This window comes from Spermophilus citellus, assembly GCF_964194105.1.
Source record: "Spermophilus citellus genome assembly, chromosome: 17".
Lineage (NCBI taxonomy): Eukaryota > Metazoa > Chordata > Mammalia > Rodentia > Sciuridae > Spermophilus > Spermophilus citellus.
The window spans coordinates 77,468,252-77,487,684 of NC_138199.1; the positions used below are offsets into that span (position 1 = coordinate 77,468,252).

The 19,433-nt window shown below is 64.9% G+C and overlaps 1 protein-coding gene across 14 annotated transcripts in view; it reads left to right on the top strand.

The window, feature by feature from the left end:
• BAHCC1 (BAH domain and coiled-coil containing 1) overlaps window positions 1–19,017 on the top strand; it is a 60,561-nt gene extending 41,544 nt beyond the window's left edge. For 5 of the 14 annotated variants that reach the window (XM_081272757.1, XM_081272758.1, XM_081272751.1 and 2 more), the window contains 21 exons: window positions 53–161; window positions 498–688; window positions 798–956; window positions 1,195–1,451; window positions 1,610–1,940; window positions 2,753–3,559; window positions 7,060–7,262; window positions 7,376–7,512; window positions 7,938–8,066; window positions 10,308–10,425; window positions 10,825–11,099; window positions 11,747–12,311; window positions 12,431–12,770; window positions 12,835–12,949; window positions 13,031–13,106; window positions 13,229–13,337; window positions 14,373–14,492; window positions 14,608–14,784; window positions 14,950–16,124; window positions 16,778–17,014; window positions 17,464–19,017. In XM_081272757.1, coding sequence (XP_081128883.1) covers window positions 53–161; window positions 498–688; window positions 798–956; window positions 1,195–1,451; window positions 1,610–1,940; window positions 2,753–3,559; window positions 7,060–7,262; window positions 7,376–7,512; window positions 7,938–8,066; window positions 10,308–10,425; window positions 10,825–11,099; window positions 11,747–12,311; window positions 12,431–12,770; window positions 12,835–12,949; window positions 13,031–13,106; window positions 13,229–13,337; window positions 14,373–14,492; window positions 14,608–14,784; window positions 14,950–16,124; window positions 16,778–17,014; window positions 17,464–17,670 — 5,837 coding nt within the window. In that variant the 3' untranslated portion in view covers window positions 17,671–19,017. Of the gene's footprint in view, window positions 1–52; window positions 162–497; window positions 689–797; window positions 957–1,194; window positions 1,452–1,609; window positions 1,941–2,752; window positions 3,560–7,059; window positions 7,263–7,375; window positions 7,513–7,937; window positions 8,067–10,307; window positions 10,426–10,824; window positions 11,100–11,746; window positions 12,312–12,430; window positions 12,771–12,834; window positions 12,950–13,030; window positions 13,107–13,228; window positions 13,338–14,372; window positions 14,493–14,607; window positions 14,785–14,949; window positions 16,125–16,777; window positions 17,015–17,399 lie in introns of all 14 variants that reach the window. The other 9 variants (XM_081272753.1, XM_081272754.1, XM_081272761.1 and 6 more) reach the window with 9 other exon arrangements.
• Window positions 19,018–19,433: the final 416 nt, after the last annotated feature.

Sequence of the window (19,433 nt, forward strand, 5' to 3'; positions counted from 1 at the left end):
AGCAGGGCCCTGCCACCCCATCTCACCCTTCTGCCCTCCTGACCCTATGCAGCTGCTGGGGGCCCCCGTGCCACACACGCCCTGGACCTGGAGGGCGAGGAGGAGAGGACGCGACTGTGTGATGACCGCCTGGGGCTGGCTGGCCGCGAGCTGCTGCTACAGTAAGAGCCAGGCTGTGGTCCTGGCCGGGGTGGGGTGCCTCCCAGGTGGGCTTGCCCGCTCAGAGCCCTCGAGGGAGAAGGGGCATGGTGGCCAGGATGTCAACAGTGGCCTTGTCCTGGGCAGGGTCCCACACCCACCAGAGCCTTCCCCGAGGGCTCTGCTCACTCCCGCTGCCAACAGGGTCACTGCTGGGGATGGAGGCCTCTGGCACCAGGCCCAGAACCGGGGCCACCTGTCACCTCCAACCTCCAGCTCCCTTCCAGGTTGATGGCCACAGGGTCGGGGAGCAGGGCAGGGTCAGCCAGGCGACAGGGCTGATTCTGGTGATCTTACAGGGACAACAAAGACCTCGTGGAGTTTGCCCGGATTCACCCCTCAAGCGGCTGCCCTGGAGAACTGGCCCCCCACCTCGTGATGCAGGGTGGCCAGCTGGGTGGGGACCCAGCCCCCCATCCCCACCCCGCCCACCCCCCCTGGCTGCCCCGCACCCGCAGCCCCTCTTTATGGATGGGGGGACATTCCTATGGTCAGTGCTCTGAGGGCAAGTGGGGGCTGGCCTGGGGCTGGACCTCCAAAAGTGGGATGTCTGAGAGTGACAGGGGCCCCCCGCTTATCCCATGACCTCTGCTCCCCAGGCCTCGGGCACCCTGCCCTGCACCAGAACCTGCCCCCTGGCTTCCCCACCTCTGTGCCCGGCTCGGTGCCCTCCGTGTTCCCCCTCCCCCAGGATGCCCCCACACAGCTCCTCATCCTGCCCTCGGAGCCCACACCCCACGCCACCCCTCACGCGCTTGGTAAGGGCCTCGGGGCCTGGCTGTTTGCACATGGGGCTGTTGGCAGAGGGCCTGGTCGGGGACAGTCTCTGGGGAGCGGGAGAGGGTGAGGCAGGTGCCTGGCAAGACCCAGGTGGGACTTTGAGGTGGATCATCTGGGGACTGGGTGGGCTGGGAGGACTGAGAGGGAGGGGAAGAGCCGGGTAGCCCCCCCCCCCATGCCCAGCTGGGGCTGACTGCCCTCTTGCCCTGCCTACAGCTGACGTCATGGACCAGGCCTCACTGTGGCCCCCCATGTACGGGAGCCGGGGCCCCACCTCCCACATGCAGCACCCGGGCCAGCTCCCTGTGTACTCCCGTTCTCAGCTGCTGCGGCAGCAGGAGATTTACGCCCTGCAGCAGCAGCAGCAGCAGCAGCAGCAGCAGCAGCAGCAGCAGCAACAGCAGCAACAGCAGCAACAGCAGCAGCAGCGGGCTGCCCAGGCCCTGGAGCTGCAGCGGGCTGCCCATTTCCAGGTACCACCTTGACGGCCACAGCCAGTGGGGACCCAGGGCAATTTTCCCCTCCCTATACCAGCCTGGCTGGCCCCAGGAGCCCCTCCACGCCTCCCGGCAACAGAGGATGCACAGGTGCAGAGGGGCCACCTGGCTGACCCTCTTCCCCAACTCAACAGCGGAAGCCTGAGGACCACCACCTGGAGCTAGAAGAGCCCACCCAGGAGAAGGCCCTGAAGTCCACCCACAAGCCAGTTGCCTTAACCCCCATGGCCAAGAGCGGCCCCTCACCTGCCGCTGCAGGCCCAGTCAAGCTGCCGCCCTGCTGCCACTCACCCACCCTGAAGCCCCCTACCAGCTGTCCCACACCACCACCTTGCCCCAGCGCCCCCTGCACTTTATCCGTCTGCCCTGCCCGCAGCCCAGGGCCCAGCTCCAAGGTGCCCAGCGCCGAAGACAAGAGTGGGGAGGGCCGGCGGGCCGGAGCCAACCTCACCACATTGGAACCAGGTGAGCTTGGGCAGCACCATCCTGGCCCCACCCTCCACCTGAGGCCACCCCCTCCTGGACAGACAGAGCTGATTACAGGGTCTGCCTGTCACCAACCCAAGCCCCTGTAGGGCGCAGGGGGATGCCACCTGTCCCTCCTTCCTCCTTTTTCTTCACCTGGCTCTGGATGGTCCATAGAGAAGAAGCACACAGGTCCCCGCTGCCTGCCTCCCTGCCCTTGGCAGTGGGGGCTGGGGGAAGGTCAGGCCTGGCGGCCAGCTCTGGGAGCTGATAAGGTGGCAGGGCCCTTGGGGATTCCAGACCAGGACCTGTCCCCAGCCCTGAGCCTGGGCCTCAGCAAAGCTGGGCATCTCAGCCAACTGCGACCAGCAGCCCAGCTTGGGTCTGAGCAAGGAGGGCCTGTGCCCACCATTCCCCAGCCGCCACGTGGTTCTCTGGATCAGGCTGAGAACCGAGCTCTGGAAACCCGTGTGGGACATAAAACCCATCCCAGTTCCACAGTGAGGAGACTGAGCCCAAGAGGTTTTGTGTTGTTCTTATGGAGTTAGTGGGCGCCATGCCTCAGCGCCTGCCAGCTCTCTGTCTGGGGAGAGCCCTGATTCAGGCATCATGCTTAAACCCCTTCCTAGCTGGCCACACTGTACCCTCCAGAGATGCCCTGGGGCTCTCCTCCTGCCGCCCCCCAGGCCGCTGTGCCCAGGCCCTGCCTCAGGCCCAGAGGGCTGGCGGGGACCCCCACCAGGGTCGCCCCGTCCTATGGCAGAGCCTCACCTCCTGCCCCTGCCTCTCCTGACCTGTTTCCTCTTTCACAGACCTGCCTCCAGGATACCTGCGCCCCACGCCTGGCCTGGGCTTCTCTGCCTCCCTGCCCTCAGGAGGGCACTCATCTGACCTCCCGGACCCCGAAACTATGCAAACTGCCGCCCCAGGGGCTGAGCCTGAGCCTGTGAGGATGTTCCTGCCCAGGGAGCCACCCCCCTGCAGCCCCAGGGGCCTGGAGGAGTCTGGGCTGCTCTCAGGGGCCAGGGAGGCCACCCAGGACCTTGCCACCACACCCCACCCCGCTGAGCGGGGACCCCCAGGGAAGGCAGAGGACCCCAGCCCACTTGAAGGGCTGCAAGAACTGCCATTTGGGGCCCTCCTTGAGGGAGGGGCCCCTGAGGCCACTGGCCAGGCTGATTCTACTCAGGGAAGGGCGCAAGAAGAGAGGACCAGAGAGGAGGGGGTGCAGGGACCCCCGCCAGGGGCCTCCCCTCAAGCCCTGCAGCAGCAAGCAGGGAGCCCTGGTGCCCTGGAGGAGGACGAGGAGGGCCTGGGGCTTGCCCCGGAAGAGGCCCAGCTGCAGGAGGGAGGTGTAGAGGACTCCGAGGAGGACTGGGGGGCTCCCAGCGGCAGCCACCCACCCAGAGCACTGCTGGGGCTAGATGCCCTGGTGGCCGCCACTGTGGACCTGGGGGACCTGCCCAGCCTGAGCCTGCTGGACCCTCTCCCCGCCGAGACCTCTGGGCCCCCCAGCACCGCCACCCTGCCCCGTAGCTCAGGGATTCACGGCATCGCCCTGCTCAGCGAGCTGGCAGACCTGGAGGCCCAGCGACAGAGCAGCCGGCGGGCCACGCCAGGTGAGCTCTGCCTGCAGCCTCCCCCGGGGCCCCCCGAGCCGGGCCCTTGGGACCAGGCCACCCTCCGTGTGGCTTCCGAGGAGGAGGGCAGCGCTCACGTGTGCTGTCTGCATTTCCCCTGGGACCTGGTCAGACCCAGGACACAAGGGCAGATGGAGGCCTGGTGACAGGAAAGGGGCGGTCAGCTCCAACCTCCCCCTCCGTGGGACCCCCACCACTCAGCTCCATGGCTCCTGGTCCCGGGCCTGGTATGGCCACTGTGGGAAACGTCTGCCTCTCCTCCCAGGCCCAGGGTACATAGCACCAAGGCGGGGGTCGGCTGGACCACCAGGTCTGAGCCTCCGGGCTGAGTCAGCAGGCATTCCTGCTCCAGGCAACCACAGGACAAGGAGCCCCTGGGCTCACCAGCCACCCAGGACCCCAGAGTGTGCAGGGCAGGGCAGTGGGCCAGCAGGGTGAGCTGGAGACTGCGGCCCACTGCCAGGCTGGGGCCTGACCACCTCAGAGGCCCAAGGGCCAGCCTTGGCTTGGCAGGTCCCAGCTCTGCCCCCACCTTGTCAGGACCCCACATGGTCCCCTCCGGCCCCCAGTAGTCCACTTCCTCTTCCTGCCAGAGCAGTGCCATCTTCCCCTTTGACCCCAGAGGAAGTCCCTCCTGGGGGGGAGCACCCCAGCCAGGCACGGTGCTGCAGGATGTCTGTAGAAGGGCCTCACAAAGCCCTGGTCTTCCTGGAGCACAAGGCTCCCCACGCCCGTGTGCCTCTTGTGCTGTGTGGGGACGAGTGAGTGTCCCTGTAAAGCCGATTTCCCCCAAGGCCTCTGTCCCTCTCGGTGTGTGGCTGCAGGGAGGCCTGGCCTGGCAACCACTCTGGCTGTGACCTGGGCAGGGGACACGCCTGCCCTGGAGGTGCACCCAGCGGCCCTTCCAGGGCCCTCTGCTCCTGCTGGAGTGGACTCCCAGCCGGACCCCCAGGGAGACCTCGCTGGGCCTCCTGGCCACATACAGCAGGGTCACCCAGGGTAAGCCAAGTGCCAGAGACTCCCGGGTGAGCATCCTGTAGCAGTTGAGGGGATGGCTTAAGGGGCACCAAGTGACTGTGGCGCACGTGTGCACTTGTGTGTGTACGTGTGTGTGTGTGCGCACGCTGTGGCTGCCAGCTGGACCAGGGCCCATTCATTGAGTAAATACATGCAGAGCACGTGTTCTGCGTAGGAGGCCAAGTTTCGCAGGCCATCGCAGGCGCGGACTGTCAGGCCAGGTCTCCTGCAGTCAGGGTAGTGGAGTGCAGGCTGCCCCAGCCACCCTGCAGCAGCCACACCCGCTCCGCCCATCCCTTCGATGGGCTCTTCCTGAGCCATGTCCAGCGGTAACTGTTCCTTACAAGTACAGTGACCACTTTGGCTGAAATGAACCTGATAAATTTCATTCTGCACCACAGAGCAGGATTCAGAGGGACCCGTGGGGCCTGAACCCCGGGGAGACCCCAGGGTAGTTCAGGCCCCCTGCCTTCCGAGGCCTGCAGCTCCATCTGTGTGAGGCCAGTAAGGGCTACACACCTGTAGCCTTGAGGGCACCTGGAGAAAGCGCAGGGGAGGAGCAGAGAGGCTCTGGTGGCTCACAGTGGCCCCAAGGGACAGGCGACCAGGGCTTGTGGCTGAAAGGGGCTTGTCGATGGACCTCTGCTACTGCCCACTGAGGGAAGTCCCCAGCCCTCCTCCCTGCCAGGCTCAGGACCTGGACTTTCTGAGGCTGAGGTTCCCTGTGGTGGAGACTGGCAGTGGTCTTGACTGTGTCTGGAGGTCTGGGTGTCTGGCAGCTGCCCCTCTGGGCAGCCCCTGCCATCTTGGCCCCAGGTCTGGAGTAGACTCACCCTGTCTTCTGGGCTCTCTGCCTCCTTGCCCCACACGGGGCATCCCTGACCCTGAAGACGAGAACCCGCCCGTCCCTTTGTGGTTGGGTTCAGGTGCCCTCAGCAGGGCACAGCTGTGCCCTCCTGGGAGGTCCCCTCGGCTGTGTTTGCTCTGACCCGCAGGGTGGGCCCCCCACCTGCCCCTTGCCGTTCAGAGCTCTAGGTGGAGAGGCCCTGGGGGCCCTGTGACAGCTCCTCTGCCCGCACTCCTGTCTGCTCTGCTGACAGCAGCGTGGCTGGCAGGTTCTGTCTTTGCAGCCAACTACAATCCATTATGGTCTCTCTTTATTCTGATGACCAGGTTGCCCAGGTTTGGCCAGAGGAGCCCTTTGGCCAGTTCCTGTGTGCTGTCAATGTGTCCCTGTCTTTGATACTCAATGATTTATTTGTTTTTGGTACCGAGATTGAACCCAGGGTTGCTGTACCACTGAGCCACATCCCCAGCCTTTTTATTTTCTATTGTGAGACAGGATCTTGCTAAGTTACTTAGAGTCTCTCTAAGTTGCTGAGGCTGGCCTTGAACTTGCAATCCTCCTGCCTTAGCCTCTCGGGCCACTGGGATGACAGGCGTGTGCCACCACACCTGGCTCCTGTCATTGCTTTCTGAAGTACCAAACATCCACCAGCTCAAGCTCTGACTGCACACTGGACTGTCCCTCCCTGGCCCCGACTCCAGGGTTTCCCTTGTCCCGCTGTCACTGGTGAGGTAACCTGTGACACCCAGCTCGGCCCCCACTCTGGTCCCCAGGTGAACCTCTATGCCTTCTCCCTTACTGTGGTCAGCCATGCCCACTGCTGCCTACCCCAGGGCCAGAGCTTGCAGTCTCCTCTGCCAGGCGGGCTGGGAGGAAGGGCCAGGCACAGCCCAGCCTGTCTCGGGGCCTGGAGAGGTGCAGGGAGCGCTGGGGGCAGGACTGGAGGAACTGTGGGGGCCTCCAGGAAGAGAGACAGAGCAGGAAGCTGCACCCTGCCCAGGCCAGGGCCTGCTCTTTCCCCCGAAGCCCCCCGCCAGGCCTGGCCGCCCTGTTCACGAGGAATAGGGGAATTGCCATCCCCACTCCCATGCCTGCCACCACCCTGCAGCTGCTCCTGGGGTCTCCATCAAGCTGGCAGGAGGGTGGACAGGCGCATGGATGCAGGGGAGAGCAGTGGGTACCTCCTGGAGGTGGTGAGCCAGTCCCTGGAGCCACCGTGACGAGCCCAGCTCAGCCGTGTGGGTCTGCGATGGGGGAGGGTCTGCCCCGGAGTGAACTTGGCTGTGGCAGTGCCGGTGCTGGCTCTGTGTCCTGAGAGACGCCGCTGCCGGCCGTGCCACAGTCAGCTCTGGGCAGCAGTTGCTCTCCCCAGGGTGAGTCCTTCCCCCAGGGCAGGAGCCTCGGGCCCCAGCCCATCTGCCCCTGCAGCCAGGGGCTTCTCCCCACCTGGAGCTGCTGGGACCCAAGGCACCTTCCCTGTGGCCTGGCCCTGGTCCTTGGTCCTCCCGTCAGGACTGGGCACTCCAGGGGCTGCGGCTGTGCTGCAGTGGGGGCTGATATCAGGAGTCTCTTTCAGGGCAGTGTGTGACCCTTACTGACCCTCCTGTCCCCCCAGCAGAAGAGGATGAGGACGTGCTAGCCTTCAACCTGCAGCACCTGGCCACACTGGCTACCGCCTGGTCCCTGGTAGAAGCCGCCAGCCCAGACAGCTCCTTCTCCTCAGCCCAGCCCCCTGCTGCGGACCCTGGTGGCCCCAGGCTCACCCCCCGCATGCAGATCCTACAGCGCAAGGACACCTGGACCCCCAAGATCAAGCCTGTGAGTGGCAGTTCGAGGGCACACAGCCAGTGCCATGACGGGGCAGGCACTGCCCACCAGCCCTGCCCTAAGACTCTGGCCCGGCTCTCAGGCCCCTGTGCCCCTGCACACAGGTCTGCCCCTTGAAGGCTGCCATCGACCAGCTGGACACACAGGAGGTGGAGATGCGCATGCAGCTGGCAGAGCTGCAACGGCGCTACAAGGAGAAGCAGCGAGAGCTGGCGCGCCTGCAGCGACGGCATGACCATGAGTACGTGGGGGCTGGAGCTGCGGCGCCCACCCCCAAGGGCCCCACACCAGGGCGGCACCTGGGGCAGATGCAGATTCCAGCCAGGCCGTGCTGGCTGCCTTTGGGTAGGGGCCTCGCCAGGGTCTCCAGGAAGCTGGGGTCCCCGAGGCTCCTCAGTGGTGGTGATAGCCCTGAGACCTGAGGGTGAGACTTCAGACAGAACAGGCTGTCTCCCAGAGACCAGTCCACAGGGTGTCGAGGAGAGGGGGCCAGTGCCAAGGCGGTCTGGCTGGGAGTGGGGGCTCCAGGAGCAGAGGTTAGCCTGCAGGGCCATGGGGGCCGGACAGCTGGAGCCCAGAGGCCAGGAGGGGCAGGGTTCTGCAGCCAGAGCTGCAGGGTGGGCAGCAGGGTGGGGGAGCCTCTGACAGCTCTCCTCTGGCCCCCAGGAGAGAGGAGAGCTCTCGGAGCCCTGCGCGGCGGGGGCCTGGCCGCCCCAGAAAGCGCAGACACTCCAGCTCGCTGTCTGCCCTGCGTCCCGGGGGCCAGCTGGCCAGGAGCGAGGGCAGGAAGGCCAAGTGAGTGTGGGTGTTGGGAACAGGGTGGGCAGGGCTGGGCTGGTGCTCACGGCCTGGACAGCAGGGCTGTCTGTCCCTGCTGCCTGGGCTGCGGCTGCCCCTCACACCTTGTCTGAAGGCCCAGCACGGCCCTTCCAGGACTCAAGGACAGGGTCCTGGGGACAGAGCCCCACTGGGGCAGGCACTGCCAGTGCAGACACCCGCTGCAGTCACCATGTCCTTGCCACCCTGGGGAAGCCCCGGCCCCCATGTTCGGCCACACCGGCCCCAGGACCTGGCCCCATGTGTGAGGCGGCGTGGCGTAAAAGGCTCTTTATCTGCACTGTATAAAGTCGTGGTCACGCTGCGCTGCTGCTCACGCCGCCGCGGAGGTTATTATCCATTACCCGCCCGGCGCTGTCGACGGCGCACTCCCGGGCCGGGCATAATTGTCCTTCTCGGCTACAAATTGCCTCTCCCGGCAGGCCCATTTACATAAATCCTCCGAGCTCCTCAGAACGCGATTGGCGCGCGCGCTTGTGCACCGCATCAATCCCGATGATTTGGTAATAATAGTTAAATCGGCACTAAATGGTTCCTTCAATTAAGACAGAGGCAAAAAATTAATCTCAGGGCTTTATGTCACAAAACATTAGCAAATGCAGAGAAGGTTACGGGGCGGGGAGTGTGCGTGGGCTGCAGGAGGGGGTCCACCATATGGCTGGGCATTGCCCGGCGGTCCCTCCCTGCCCAGGTGTCTCCCAGTGGGGGTCTCCCTTTGAGAACCAGGAGGCACCCTGGGGCTGCTGGGCAGGAAGGGCCACTGGAGGCCAGGCCCTGGCCAGGGTCTCTGTCATGGAGCCCGTACAGAGACACGGCAGGCCCGGCAGCTTTTCCCCGCCCTGCTTCACTGCAACCCAGCCTGAAACCTTGACCTCAGGATAGCATTGCTGACCCAAGAAGCCGCAGCCTCAGGGCCGGGAAGGAAACCCGGCCCAGAGAGCAGGTCTCTGCCTCTCCCCCACCTCCGGCTTCTGTCCCCACTCTCCATCCACACGCTACAAGACTGCAGCCAGCAGTTGGGCCCAGGGGATGGGCCCTCTGCCCTGCCGGAAGTGGGAGGGTCAAGCAGGGTGGGCAGGAAGCTGGGGGCTAGGAGGATCTCACTGCAGGGCTTCCTGCCTGGCCTTCTCAGCCAACAGAGGCCCGGCCTCCTTGCTGGACAGGAAGGTGATGAGGGACGTCTGGCCCCACAAGACCAGACTGGGTCACCCTCTCAGTCCCTGTCTGCGACCCAGTGTCACGAGCAGCCACACTCCCTTCTGCACCCCATGGGCAGGGCAGGGTTGACGGGCTGCAGAGCCCCCAGCCCCTGTCCAACTGCGGGCAGGCAAACAGCACCCCAGTTTCCCCAGGCACGTGGGGTGGTGAGGAGTATTGAGCCTGTCTCCTGCGGCACTGATCCTGGGTCAGCCCAGCCCAGCTCCCCGCCTGGAGGAGGCCGCACAGCTGCAGGCCCTGGGGAAGTGGAGACACAGCCCCCTGGGAGGTGGACAGTGGGGTTCAGCTTCCTCCGCAAGACCCCCTGTGGGGGCCCCAGGGGACTTGGAGGGAGAGTGTGTGTTTATGTGGCTGTTGCCCCACCCCACCCCTTCTGAAATGGAACCCTGACCTCAGGAAGCTGTCCCAGTGCCTTCTGTCCCAGCTCTGGTAGGGCCTGGCCTTGGACACTTGCCGAAGGCCAGGCCTGGACTCGTGTGATCCCCACCCCAACCTTGCAGTAACCGTGTTACTGTCCCGATTTCCAGGTGGAAAGACTGAGTCCACTGCCCCAGTCACCAGGGGCCAGGTAGCTGCACAGCCCTGGCTCCTGGGGGCGGGGCTTCCTCTTGGGGGCTGGGCCTCACCCGGGGTTAAGACTGGACACCACTGAGCGCTTTCTCCCCAGCAGGGTAGAAGGATGGGGTGGGATAAAGAAGCACCCCACTTCCATCACAGCCCTGCAGGGAGCAGGCGCAGGCACTGAGGTGCCCTGATCGCCAAGGGCCTGTGGTCAGGAGGCAGAGCATATTGGTGGGGAGTCAAGTGTCCAGAAGAGCTCAGTACTGGCCCAGACTCTGACCCCCAGCAGAGACCCGTCCTGGAAGGCGCAGGGGGCTGTCCTAGGCACACAGGGACTGTGGGAACAAGGCTTAGGCTCCTGGGCAGAGCTGCTGTGCCCATGCCTGTGCCCACCTTGCCCACCACTGCCTGTGCCCCCAGGGCAGTGAGGGCCAGCCTAAGCCTACTGTGTGCAGAGCTTCGAGGCCGCGAGGAGCCCAGGAAGAAGCGGAGCAAGCTGGAGGACAGCGTCTATGTGGGCCTGCAGCCGTCCTCCGGGGTGAGTCCACAGCCTGTCCCCCAAGATCGACCTGAGCGTGTGACATGGGGACAGGGACACTGGAACGCCCACTGCTCCTGATGCCCTCCGTCCTCCAGCAGGGGTGGGCCCTGCAGACAGGAAGACAGCTCCCTTAGGCCGAGTACCCTCTGGGGAGGCTCTGAATGCAGTGTCCACCAGGTGCATGCCTGGTGCTGGCCCTTCTGCTGAGCCTAATATCCTTCACCCAGCACACCCAGGGCCCCTGAATAGGATGCTGAGGAGGGGCCACTCAGTGGGGAAGTAGGGCAGTGCCATTGGGGTGCTGCCTTCAGCCCAACGTTGGCAGAGGCAAGCCCAAAGGCCGAGAGGCTGTGGCCACGGTGGGCCAGGATGTAGCCACGGCCTCCTCGTCCTCAGGAGAAGGTGCGGTGCAAGAAGAGCAACACTCAGGGTGAGCTGGGGTCCTCTGTGGCCCACCAGGTGGCCCAGCTGAAGCCGAAGGTCAAGAGCAAGGGTCTGCCCAGTGGCCTCGGCCCCTTCCAGAGAAAGGAGGCTGCCCCAGGTGGGCGCATCCGGAAGAAGCTGTCCCGAGCCAAGAGTGCCAAGGTGTCCAGAGCAGCCCGGCACTCACAGCCTGACGGTGACGGCGGCAGGGAGATGCCAGTGGGGGCCGCGGCACACGAAGCAGGCACGTTGCTGGTGGGCAAGGTCACAGCCAGGTCTCCAGGCCTGGAGGCGGGGGACGGGGCGTGGGCGCTGCCAGACCAGGTCAGGTCTCATGGAGCTGGCAGACCTGGGAGGGCCTCTCACTGGGACCGGCTGGGAAGGAGCCCTCCTAGCCAGGGCAGAGCTCAGCGGCTCTCCCTGTGGAGGAAAGAGGCCCTTGGATACATCCTGGAAATGGGGGTTAAAAATAGCCTCTGCCCTCCCAGGCCCCTGCAGCGTCCGGCCAGGGGTTATCTCCCCAGCAGCCGTGTGTCCAGGACCAGGAGCCTGGAAAAACAGACACTTCCTCCCTCCCAGCCCCTCCCCCAGGGTCAGGGGCTGCGGAGAACAAAGGGAAGCTCTGCTGGGGGGGGGAGGGGGGGGCAGGAAGCCGGCCATCTGGGCCCCTCCGGGATGCAGAGAGGGGACAGGGGGACAGCCATGCAAATTGGGGCTGTAGAAAGAAAACCCCTTCCCCTCCCCCACCGAACACCCTCAGCTTGAGGGCTGGGTCCCCGAGTTCCACCCAGAGCAGCCCAGAGGGAGTTCACGACAGGCTGGACCTCCAGTCCCTACAGGCCCCCCTCCCACCCCCAGATGCCAAGGCTCAGCCCCCTTTGCTGTCCCCAGGCAGCGGCTATGACAGTGAGGACTGCCAGGCCCTCCTGGAGACGGCGGTGGCCCCCACGGAGCCCGGGCTGGTGCTGCACCCGGGGTCTGGAGCAGTGGTGCTGGGGCCCTCGCCCTCTTCCGTGGTCAAGATGGAAGCCAACCAGAAGGCCAAGAAGAAGAAGGAGCGGCAGGGCTTGCCAGGTAACAGGAGGCCAGGGCAGCGGGCAGCGGGCAGCAGGGCTGCACCCACAGCCAGAACCAGGACGGCCTCCCTCCCTCCCACAGGGGCCTGCCGCCTGTCCAGCCCCGAGGGCGAAGTCAAGATCAAGCGGCGGACGGTGAAGGCCAAGGTGGGCGCCAAAATGGAGCGGGCGCCAGGCCGGCGACCCCCAGGTGCACCAGGCAAGAGGAAGTCCAAGGGTAAGGCCGACAACGGCCTGCGGGCAGAGCCAGGTGCCACTGCCACCAGGGACACCCTCTTCAGTCCCGCCCAGGCCTTCACCTGCCGCGAGGAAGGCAGCAAGCTGGCCAGCGAGCGTCTGCAGAGAGCCACGCGCAAGAGCACACTGCTGCAGCCCGTGCTGCGGGTGAGGCCAGCCGGGAGGGGACTTCTGCGGCTCGCTGCTCCCTGACCCCAGGCGTCCGAGCCAGCCAGCTGGACATTGCCGCCCTTACCACTGCCCCTCTCTTCCGCCCCCCTCCACAGAGGAAGAACGGGGCCCTGTCCATCGCCCTGTCTGCCCGCAACGCCAAGGCCATTCTAGGAAAGGGCAGGAAGCTGGGCAAGGTGAAGAGCAAGGCTGTCGGCACCCAGGTAGCAGCCCGCCCAGCCCGGGAGCCGGGCCCAGCCTCTCCTGCCCTGCCTGACTCCTCTGGCCCCCAGGCTCAGGGCCGAGCGGTGAGCCGGCTGCTGGACACCTTCGCTGCGGAACACGACTTCAAGTTCTCCCGAGACAGCAGCTTCTCGGAGGAGGAGGAGGAGGAGGAGGAGGAGGAGGAGGAGGAGGCCAGCAGCCCCCTGAGTGTGGAGCAGAGCACCGCCCTGGGTGAGTGGGCGGGACGGGCACCAGGCTGGGGGGGGTGGGCTGGCGCTGACGCTCTCCCCCACAGCTCGATCCTGCACCATCCACAAGGAGGACCTGCAAGACGGGCTGCCCGTGCTCATCCCCAAGGAGGACAGCCTGCTGTACGCGGGCAGCGTCAGGACCCTGCAGCCCCCCGACATGTGAGGCCCGGTGTGGACGGGAGGGACAGGGCTACAGCTGCAAGTCCCCCACAGGCCCCTCACGCTCTCCCATTCCCTCAGCTATAGCATCGTCATCGAGGGCGAGAGAGGCAATCGGCAGCGGATCTACTCGCTGGAACAACTACTGCAGGAGGCGGTGAGGGAGGCGCCCGCCTGGGGGACAGCCCTGGGGGTTGCCCTGGGCCCGGAGAGAGCCCCTGTGGCCAGGCCCCGCCTGCTCACAGGCCACTCTCCTCTGCCCACCACCACTCGCTGCAGGTTCTGGACGTCAGGCCACAATCCAGCCGGTACCTCCCGCCTGGCACCCGGGTGTGTGCCTACTGGAGCCAGAAGTCTCGCTGCCTGTACCCAGGCAACGTGGTCCGAGGTAAGCATGTCCAAGAAGCACCTGGGCCAGGCTCCCTCTGAAACCCTGTGTGCCAGTGTCTCAGCTTGGCACAGAATCACGAGCCACCACAGCTTTGTAGATTCAAACAGCAATCTTTATTCCAGAACTCACACCGGCCTCCACACACGCTCTGGGGCAATCCCAGTTCTCCTCCGCCCAATTCCCCTACTCCACGAGGCTTTTTTTTCCCAGTATCCCATTTGAATCTCACGAGAACTCAACGGGAACAAGCAGCAGGAACACCCTAATCCCGGCAGCAATAATCTTCAACCTCCAACTTCCCTAAAACCCCTATTGTCTTAAACGGGGAACGCCTTAAAACCAAATTATCTTAAACCCGGATACTTCCTAAAACCTGGATCCACCCTGGTCATTGAGCAGGGTCACCTTTCTCAAACACACATGCAAGGTCACAGCAAATTTCCAAGGCAAGTCCATTTAACATGGGGTACGCTGGCAAGGAAATATCGATGCGTCATTCCTACTTGGCAATGGCCCTCAGCACCTGTGTACCTGGGGACCCCACCCACACAGAACTTCATGCCGGGGAGGACGGAGAGGCACACCTGGGCCTCTGCTTAGAGCAACACGACAGGAGCAGCTCCCAGGGGCCATGAGAAGCAAGGAGGGCCTGGGCAGAGAGGTGCCCATCTCCAGCCAGGCAGAGGGCTGGGAGGACGGACTCAGAGCCCAGTGCTGGGTCCCCAGATCCATTGTGCACACACCAGCTCTCCCGAGGCAGACCTCTGGTGCCAGGGCAGGATGGCTGAAGGGTCCTCAGAGGAGTGGGTGGAGGCCTGCGGGACTCTCCTGGAAGGGGCCTCCTCCCAGGTGACTTGGCTAGAGGTGTGTGTGCACCTGCACAGGTGCATGCCCTGGGGTGGAGTGGCCTGACACCTGCCAGCCACGCCCCAGTGGCAACTCCGGGGCCAGCAGGGACTGGAGAGTAGCAACGTCCCGCTCAGCCTCCCGCTGTCCCTCCTGCCACGTGCTCAGGCTGTGCCCCCTCGGCAGGTGCCTCCAGCGACGAGGAGGAAGACCTGGACTCCGTGGTCGTGGAGTTTGACGATGGGGACACAGGCCACATTGCTGTCTCCAACATCAGGTTGCTGCCTCCGGACTTCAAGATCCAGTGTGAGCACTCTGCATGTTCCCGCTCCCCGGCCAGCTCTACCTCAGCTCCCAGAGAGGAGGAAGGGAGGAGGGGGTGCCCCTTGGGCCCCACTGAGCCCTTCTGCCCGTTCTGCAGGCACAGAGCCCTCTCCAGCCTTGCTGGTGTCCAGCAGCTGCCGGAGGACCAAGAAGGCAGCCAACGAGGCCCCCCCCTCCAGTGAGGCCCCCACCCCCAGCCTCTCCCCTAAAGCACAGGATGGCCCTGAAGCCACAAAGACCCCTGGGAAGAAATCCATCGTCAAAGACAAAGCTGGTATTTGCAGGACTGCAAGAGCCCAGGGCAGGGAGGCCCTCGTGGGGGTGGGCAGCCCGGGAGGGGGAGCACCCACGGGGAAGCCTGGTCGGGCTGGGGAGGGGCAGGTGGAGGCCACCCGGGGACCCAGCTGGTGCCGCTGACCCTACCTGGCTTCCCCCCCAGGCAAAGCAGACCTCCTAACCTCAGGTGCCAAGTCCCCCACGGGGGCCTCGGACCACTTCCTAGGCCACAGGGGCAGCCCCCTGCTGAGCTGGTCAGCGGTGGCGCAGACCAAGCGCAAGGCGGCGGCGGCGGGCAGCAAAGGGCCAGGGGTGCTGCAGAACCTCTTCCAGCTCCACGGCGCCAAGAAGCTGCGGGCCCGCGAGGCCCTGTTCCCCGCACACACCGCGGCCGCCCCTGTGTTCGGCAACGGCTTCCGCGCCGACTCCTTCAGCAGCCTGGCCAGCTCCTACGCACCCTTTGTCAGCGGGTCTGGGTCAGGCCTGCCCGGGGGAGCCCACAAGTTGCTACGGGCCAAGAAGTCTGAGCGGGCGGAGGCCGAGAAGGGTGGGCGGCGGCGGGCAGGCAGCGAGTTCCTGGTCAAGCTGGACCACGAAGGCGTGACCTCCCCCAAGAACAAGAACTGCAAGGCGCTGCTCTTGGGTGACAAGGACTTCGGCCCCAAGCTGGGGCGCCCCCTGCCCAGCCCCAGCTACACACACCCGGCCCTCATGGGCAAGGACAAGAAGGGGAGGGCACCTGCCCACCCGATGCCCATGGGGCTGGCTCTGCGCAAGTACGCAGGGCAAGCCGAGTACCCACTGCCCTGCGACAGCGACTGTCCCAGCTCCTACTCGGACGAGGACGAGGACGGGCCGGGGCTGGCCGCCGGCATGCCCTCCCGCTTCCTCACCCGCCTGTCCATGTCCTCCTCCTCGTCCGGCTCGTCCACATCCTCCTCCTCAGGCTCCATGTCCACCTCCAGCCTCTGCTCCTCAGACAACGAGGACTCCTCCTACAGCTCTGACGGGGAGGACCCGGCCCTGCTGCTGCAGACCTGTCTCACCCACCCCGTGCCCGCCCTCCTGGCCCAGTCCGAGGCCCTGCGCTCCAAGGGGGGCAGCCCCCATGCCCACGCACAGCGCTGCTTCCTGTCCAGGGCCACGGTGGCCAGTGCAGGTGCGGGCACCGGCCCCAGTGGTGGCAAATCCAAGCTTAAGCGCAAGGAGGCCTTGAGCTTCTCCAAAGCCAAAGAGCTTTCCCGGGGGCAGCGGCTGCCCTCCGTGGAGAACCGGCCAAAGATCTCAGCCTTCCTGCCTGCCCGGCAGCTCTGGAAGTGGTCGGGGAACCCCACACAGGTAGGCGGGCTCCTCTCCCCAGGGCCCAGGGCCAGCAGAGGAGCTCCTGTCCCCAAAGAAACTGGGTTCCTGTTTCTTTTCCTGTCCACACCCGAGTGCGGCTCTGGGGTAGCCGGGCCTCCTTTGGACGGGGCAGCTGCCTTTGTCCTTGCCTATGCTGTCCTACCAAAGACTCCGTGCCTCGGCCCAGCAGGTGCCTGCGCTCTGCTTCCCCTGGGCCATGTCCCTGGGTTGTTCTGGGGGCTTTTTCTGAGTAGTTGGTGGGGACTGGGGTCCAGCTTTGGGGGGCTGTAGGAGGTGGCACCACGTGGACGTTCCTGGTACCTGAACTTGCTCGTGGGTGCCTGGGGCTGTCCATGGGGCCCTTTGCACTTGTGGACAGTGCTGTGCTGAACACAGGTGCTCCACTCTGCCCCGATTCTGCCATCGGGATCACTGCAGTCTTCCTGTCCCGACCCAGTGTGCAGGGCAAACCCGGGCATGGTCCACTCCCAGGACCAGGGTCTGTGCCTGGCAGCACAGTGTGGGCATTTCTGCCCTCCCAGGAGCCCTTGGGCCACACCCAGAGGCCACACTGTTCCTCCTGCTCTCACTAGGCCTGTCCTCCTCTCCTGGGCACTCCTCACCTGCTGCCTCTGGCTGTCCCCCTGCAGAGACGTGGCATGAAAGGAAAGGCCCGGAAGCTGTTCTACAAGGCCATCGTCCGGGGCAAGGAGGTGCTGCGCATTGGGGACTGTGCCGTCTTCCTGTCGGCCGGGAGGCCCAACCTGCCCTACATCGGCCGCATCGAGAGCATGTGGGAATCTTGGGGCAGCAACATGGTGGTGAAGGTCAAGTGGTTCTACCACCCCGAGGAGACCAAGCTGGGGAAGCGGCAGAGTGATGGGAAGGTGAGGGTCTGGGGGAGTGAAGCAGGCACGGTGGGGGCAGCGTCTCAGCAGCTAGGGCCATCGGAGCGGCCTCTGGGGCGCCTGCCTGCTGGGAGCCCCGGGAGCCCTGGGGGAGCACCTGCCTTGTCCCCTGGTGCACCCGGGTCCTGCCTCCCGAGGGCTCTGGGACCCCGCAGCACCTGGCACCAAGCAGCTCACTCTCAGGACTCCCGGCAGCTCCCCCCCCTGCCCTCTGTGCCCCCTCCCGTGCCCCTGACCCACACCTGGAGAAGAGTGGAGCTTCCAGGCATGTGGAGGAGCCCCCTTGGGGGTCTCACAGCATGGGGTCCCCAGTGCAGGCTCCCAGCCTCTGTGAAAGCTCTTCTGTGACCCTTCCCGAGCACAGGGTCCCTCCGGGTGGTGGGGCGCGGGCTGAGGCCGGCCCCGACGCCATGCGCCCCGCCCGGCAGAACGCGCTGTACCAGTCCAGCCACGAGGACGAGAACGACGTGCAGACCATCTCCCACAAGTGCCAGGTGGTGGCCCGGGAGCAGTACGAGCAGATGGCCCGGAGCCGCAAGTGCCAGGACCGGCAGGACCTCTACTACCTGGCAGGCACCTACGACCCCACCACCGGGCGCCTGGTGACGGCGGAGGGCGTGCCCATCCTGTGCTGAGCTGCCCACTGGGCCAAGCGAGGAGCCCCGAGGTCGGGCTGAGCCAATATGCAAACCCACCCAAGGCTTTTCCGTGATTTTCCCTGGAAAGAGCGCTCTTAGGCGTGGACCCCAGTCCCATCCATCTGCTGTGGAGGCTCAGGCTGGCCCCAGGCCCCCGGCCACTCTGCTTTCCCGCATCGGCAGTTCTTGAGATTCGTACCCAAGCCATATTTCCTATACCTCCGACTGTCCCACCAGGGAAAGCAGAAATCAGGTGTGTCGTCTATTTATTTCTCTATGTAAATATTGTATTTCTGCGGGGAAGTTTTATGGAAAAAAGTGGAAAAGGATTTCCCCCCACTGGCGTGACGAGGGCGTGTCTGTGTGTGCGTGTGTCTGTGTCTGTGTGTGTGTCCGCACGAGCGTGTGCAGGGATTTTGTTCTGGAGTTTTCTATGGAAATGCGCTGTTCTCCTCAGCCTAGCTGAGTCCCCGAGGGGGCGCTGGTGTCAACAGAGGTAGCTGGGACTGGGGGCAGAGATCCCAGGACAGGGACCCTGGGACAGGTCGGGCGGGACCTGTTGCACCCTGTGATCTCTTAAGGGCCGACTGTAGACAGAAGTCACACTGGAGTTCATTTCCTTTCGAGACATCTCTTAGGTAAAGGAAGAATCGGGGTTGGGGGTGGCAAAGAGCGTCCCCCTGGAAAGAAAGGATTCCGGGCAAGGAGACGAAAGCAGGCTCCGTAGCCCCCCACCCAGGAGGGCAGCGGCCAGGCGTACCTTACCTCTGCTTAAAACAAAACAAAAGAGAACAAGTGTTTTAAGATACGAAAAGAAAAGGCGCTGTCTTTATTTTATGCCCTAAATAATCCCCGTCGTTTCTGATTTCCGTTCACATGGCCAGTTTGTCACAGGGAGCAGGGCTTGGTCAGCCCCGACCCCCTTCTCACCACCAGGCGGGGGGTGTAAAAGACACCCCTTCCCCTCCAGGCGCCTCCCTGGTGCCCACAACCATGGCCAACCTCACTGGCCTGCTCAGGCACAGATGGTGGAGAGCCCTGTGGAGGCCCTGGGGTGGGGGGGAGGACCCTCCCCTTCTCCTCTCTTCCCGGCTTCTGGCCCACAGCCCCCTGCCTGCTCCGCCCCGGGGGGTTTCTGGGTCTTTCTGTGGCCACTTGGCAGGACAGACTTCCTGGCCTGGCAGGATCATGCCTGGGGCACGAAACAAGCATCTCCTGTGCCCACACCCTGCCCCCCCCAGGCCCTGCCAGAGGCCCTTGTCCTCAGAACTGTGTTGGGGGACACATGCTCCCCAGGTCCGGGCACCAATTCCTCACCCCATTGGGAGCTGCAGGAAGGCTCCCCGAAGGAAGGGTGTGGGTGGACACCCGCATCCCAGTCAGGCCCTCTCCGCCCCTTCCTCCGCTCAGGCCGGCCAGGAGCCCAGCGCCAACACCGAGCCTTGTTTCCCCAGCTGCTGTCTGTCCCCCCCCCCCATGCTCTTGGTGGCTCGGGGAGGGGGGGGAGAGGGCTGTTGTACAGGGCCCCCCCCCCCCCCCCCCCCCGCACCTAGCTTCCCCGCTCCCCTCCCCCAGCGTCTCCAGGCGGGTGCAGTCTCTCACTCCTAGTGGTGGTTGGGGAAGTGCCCACAAGGGTCCAGGCTGCTCAGCCCCACGGCAGCGTCGTCAGGAGGGCCTCTCTCCTGCTCCTGAAGCTCCCTTCCGCCCCGCGGGGCTCTCCTGTGTCCACATCTTTCTCTCTTTCCTTTCTTTCCGTGTGT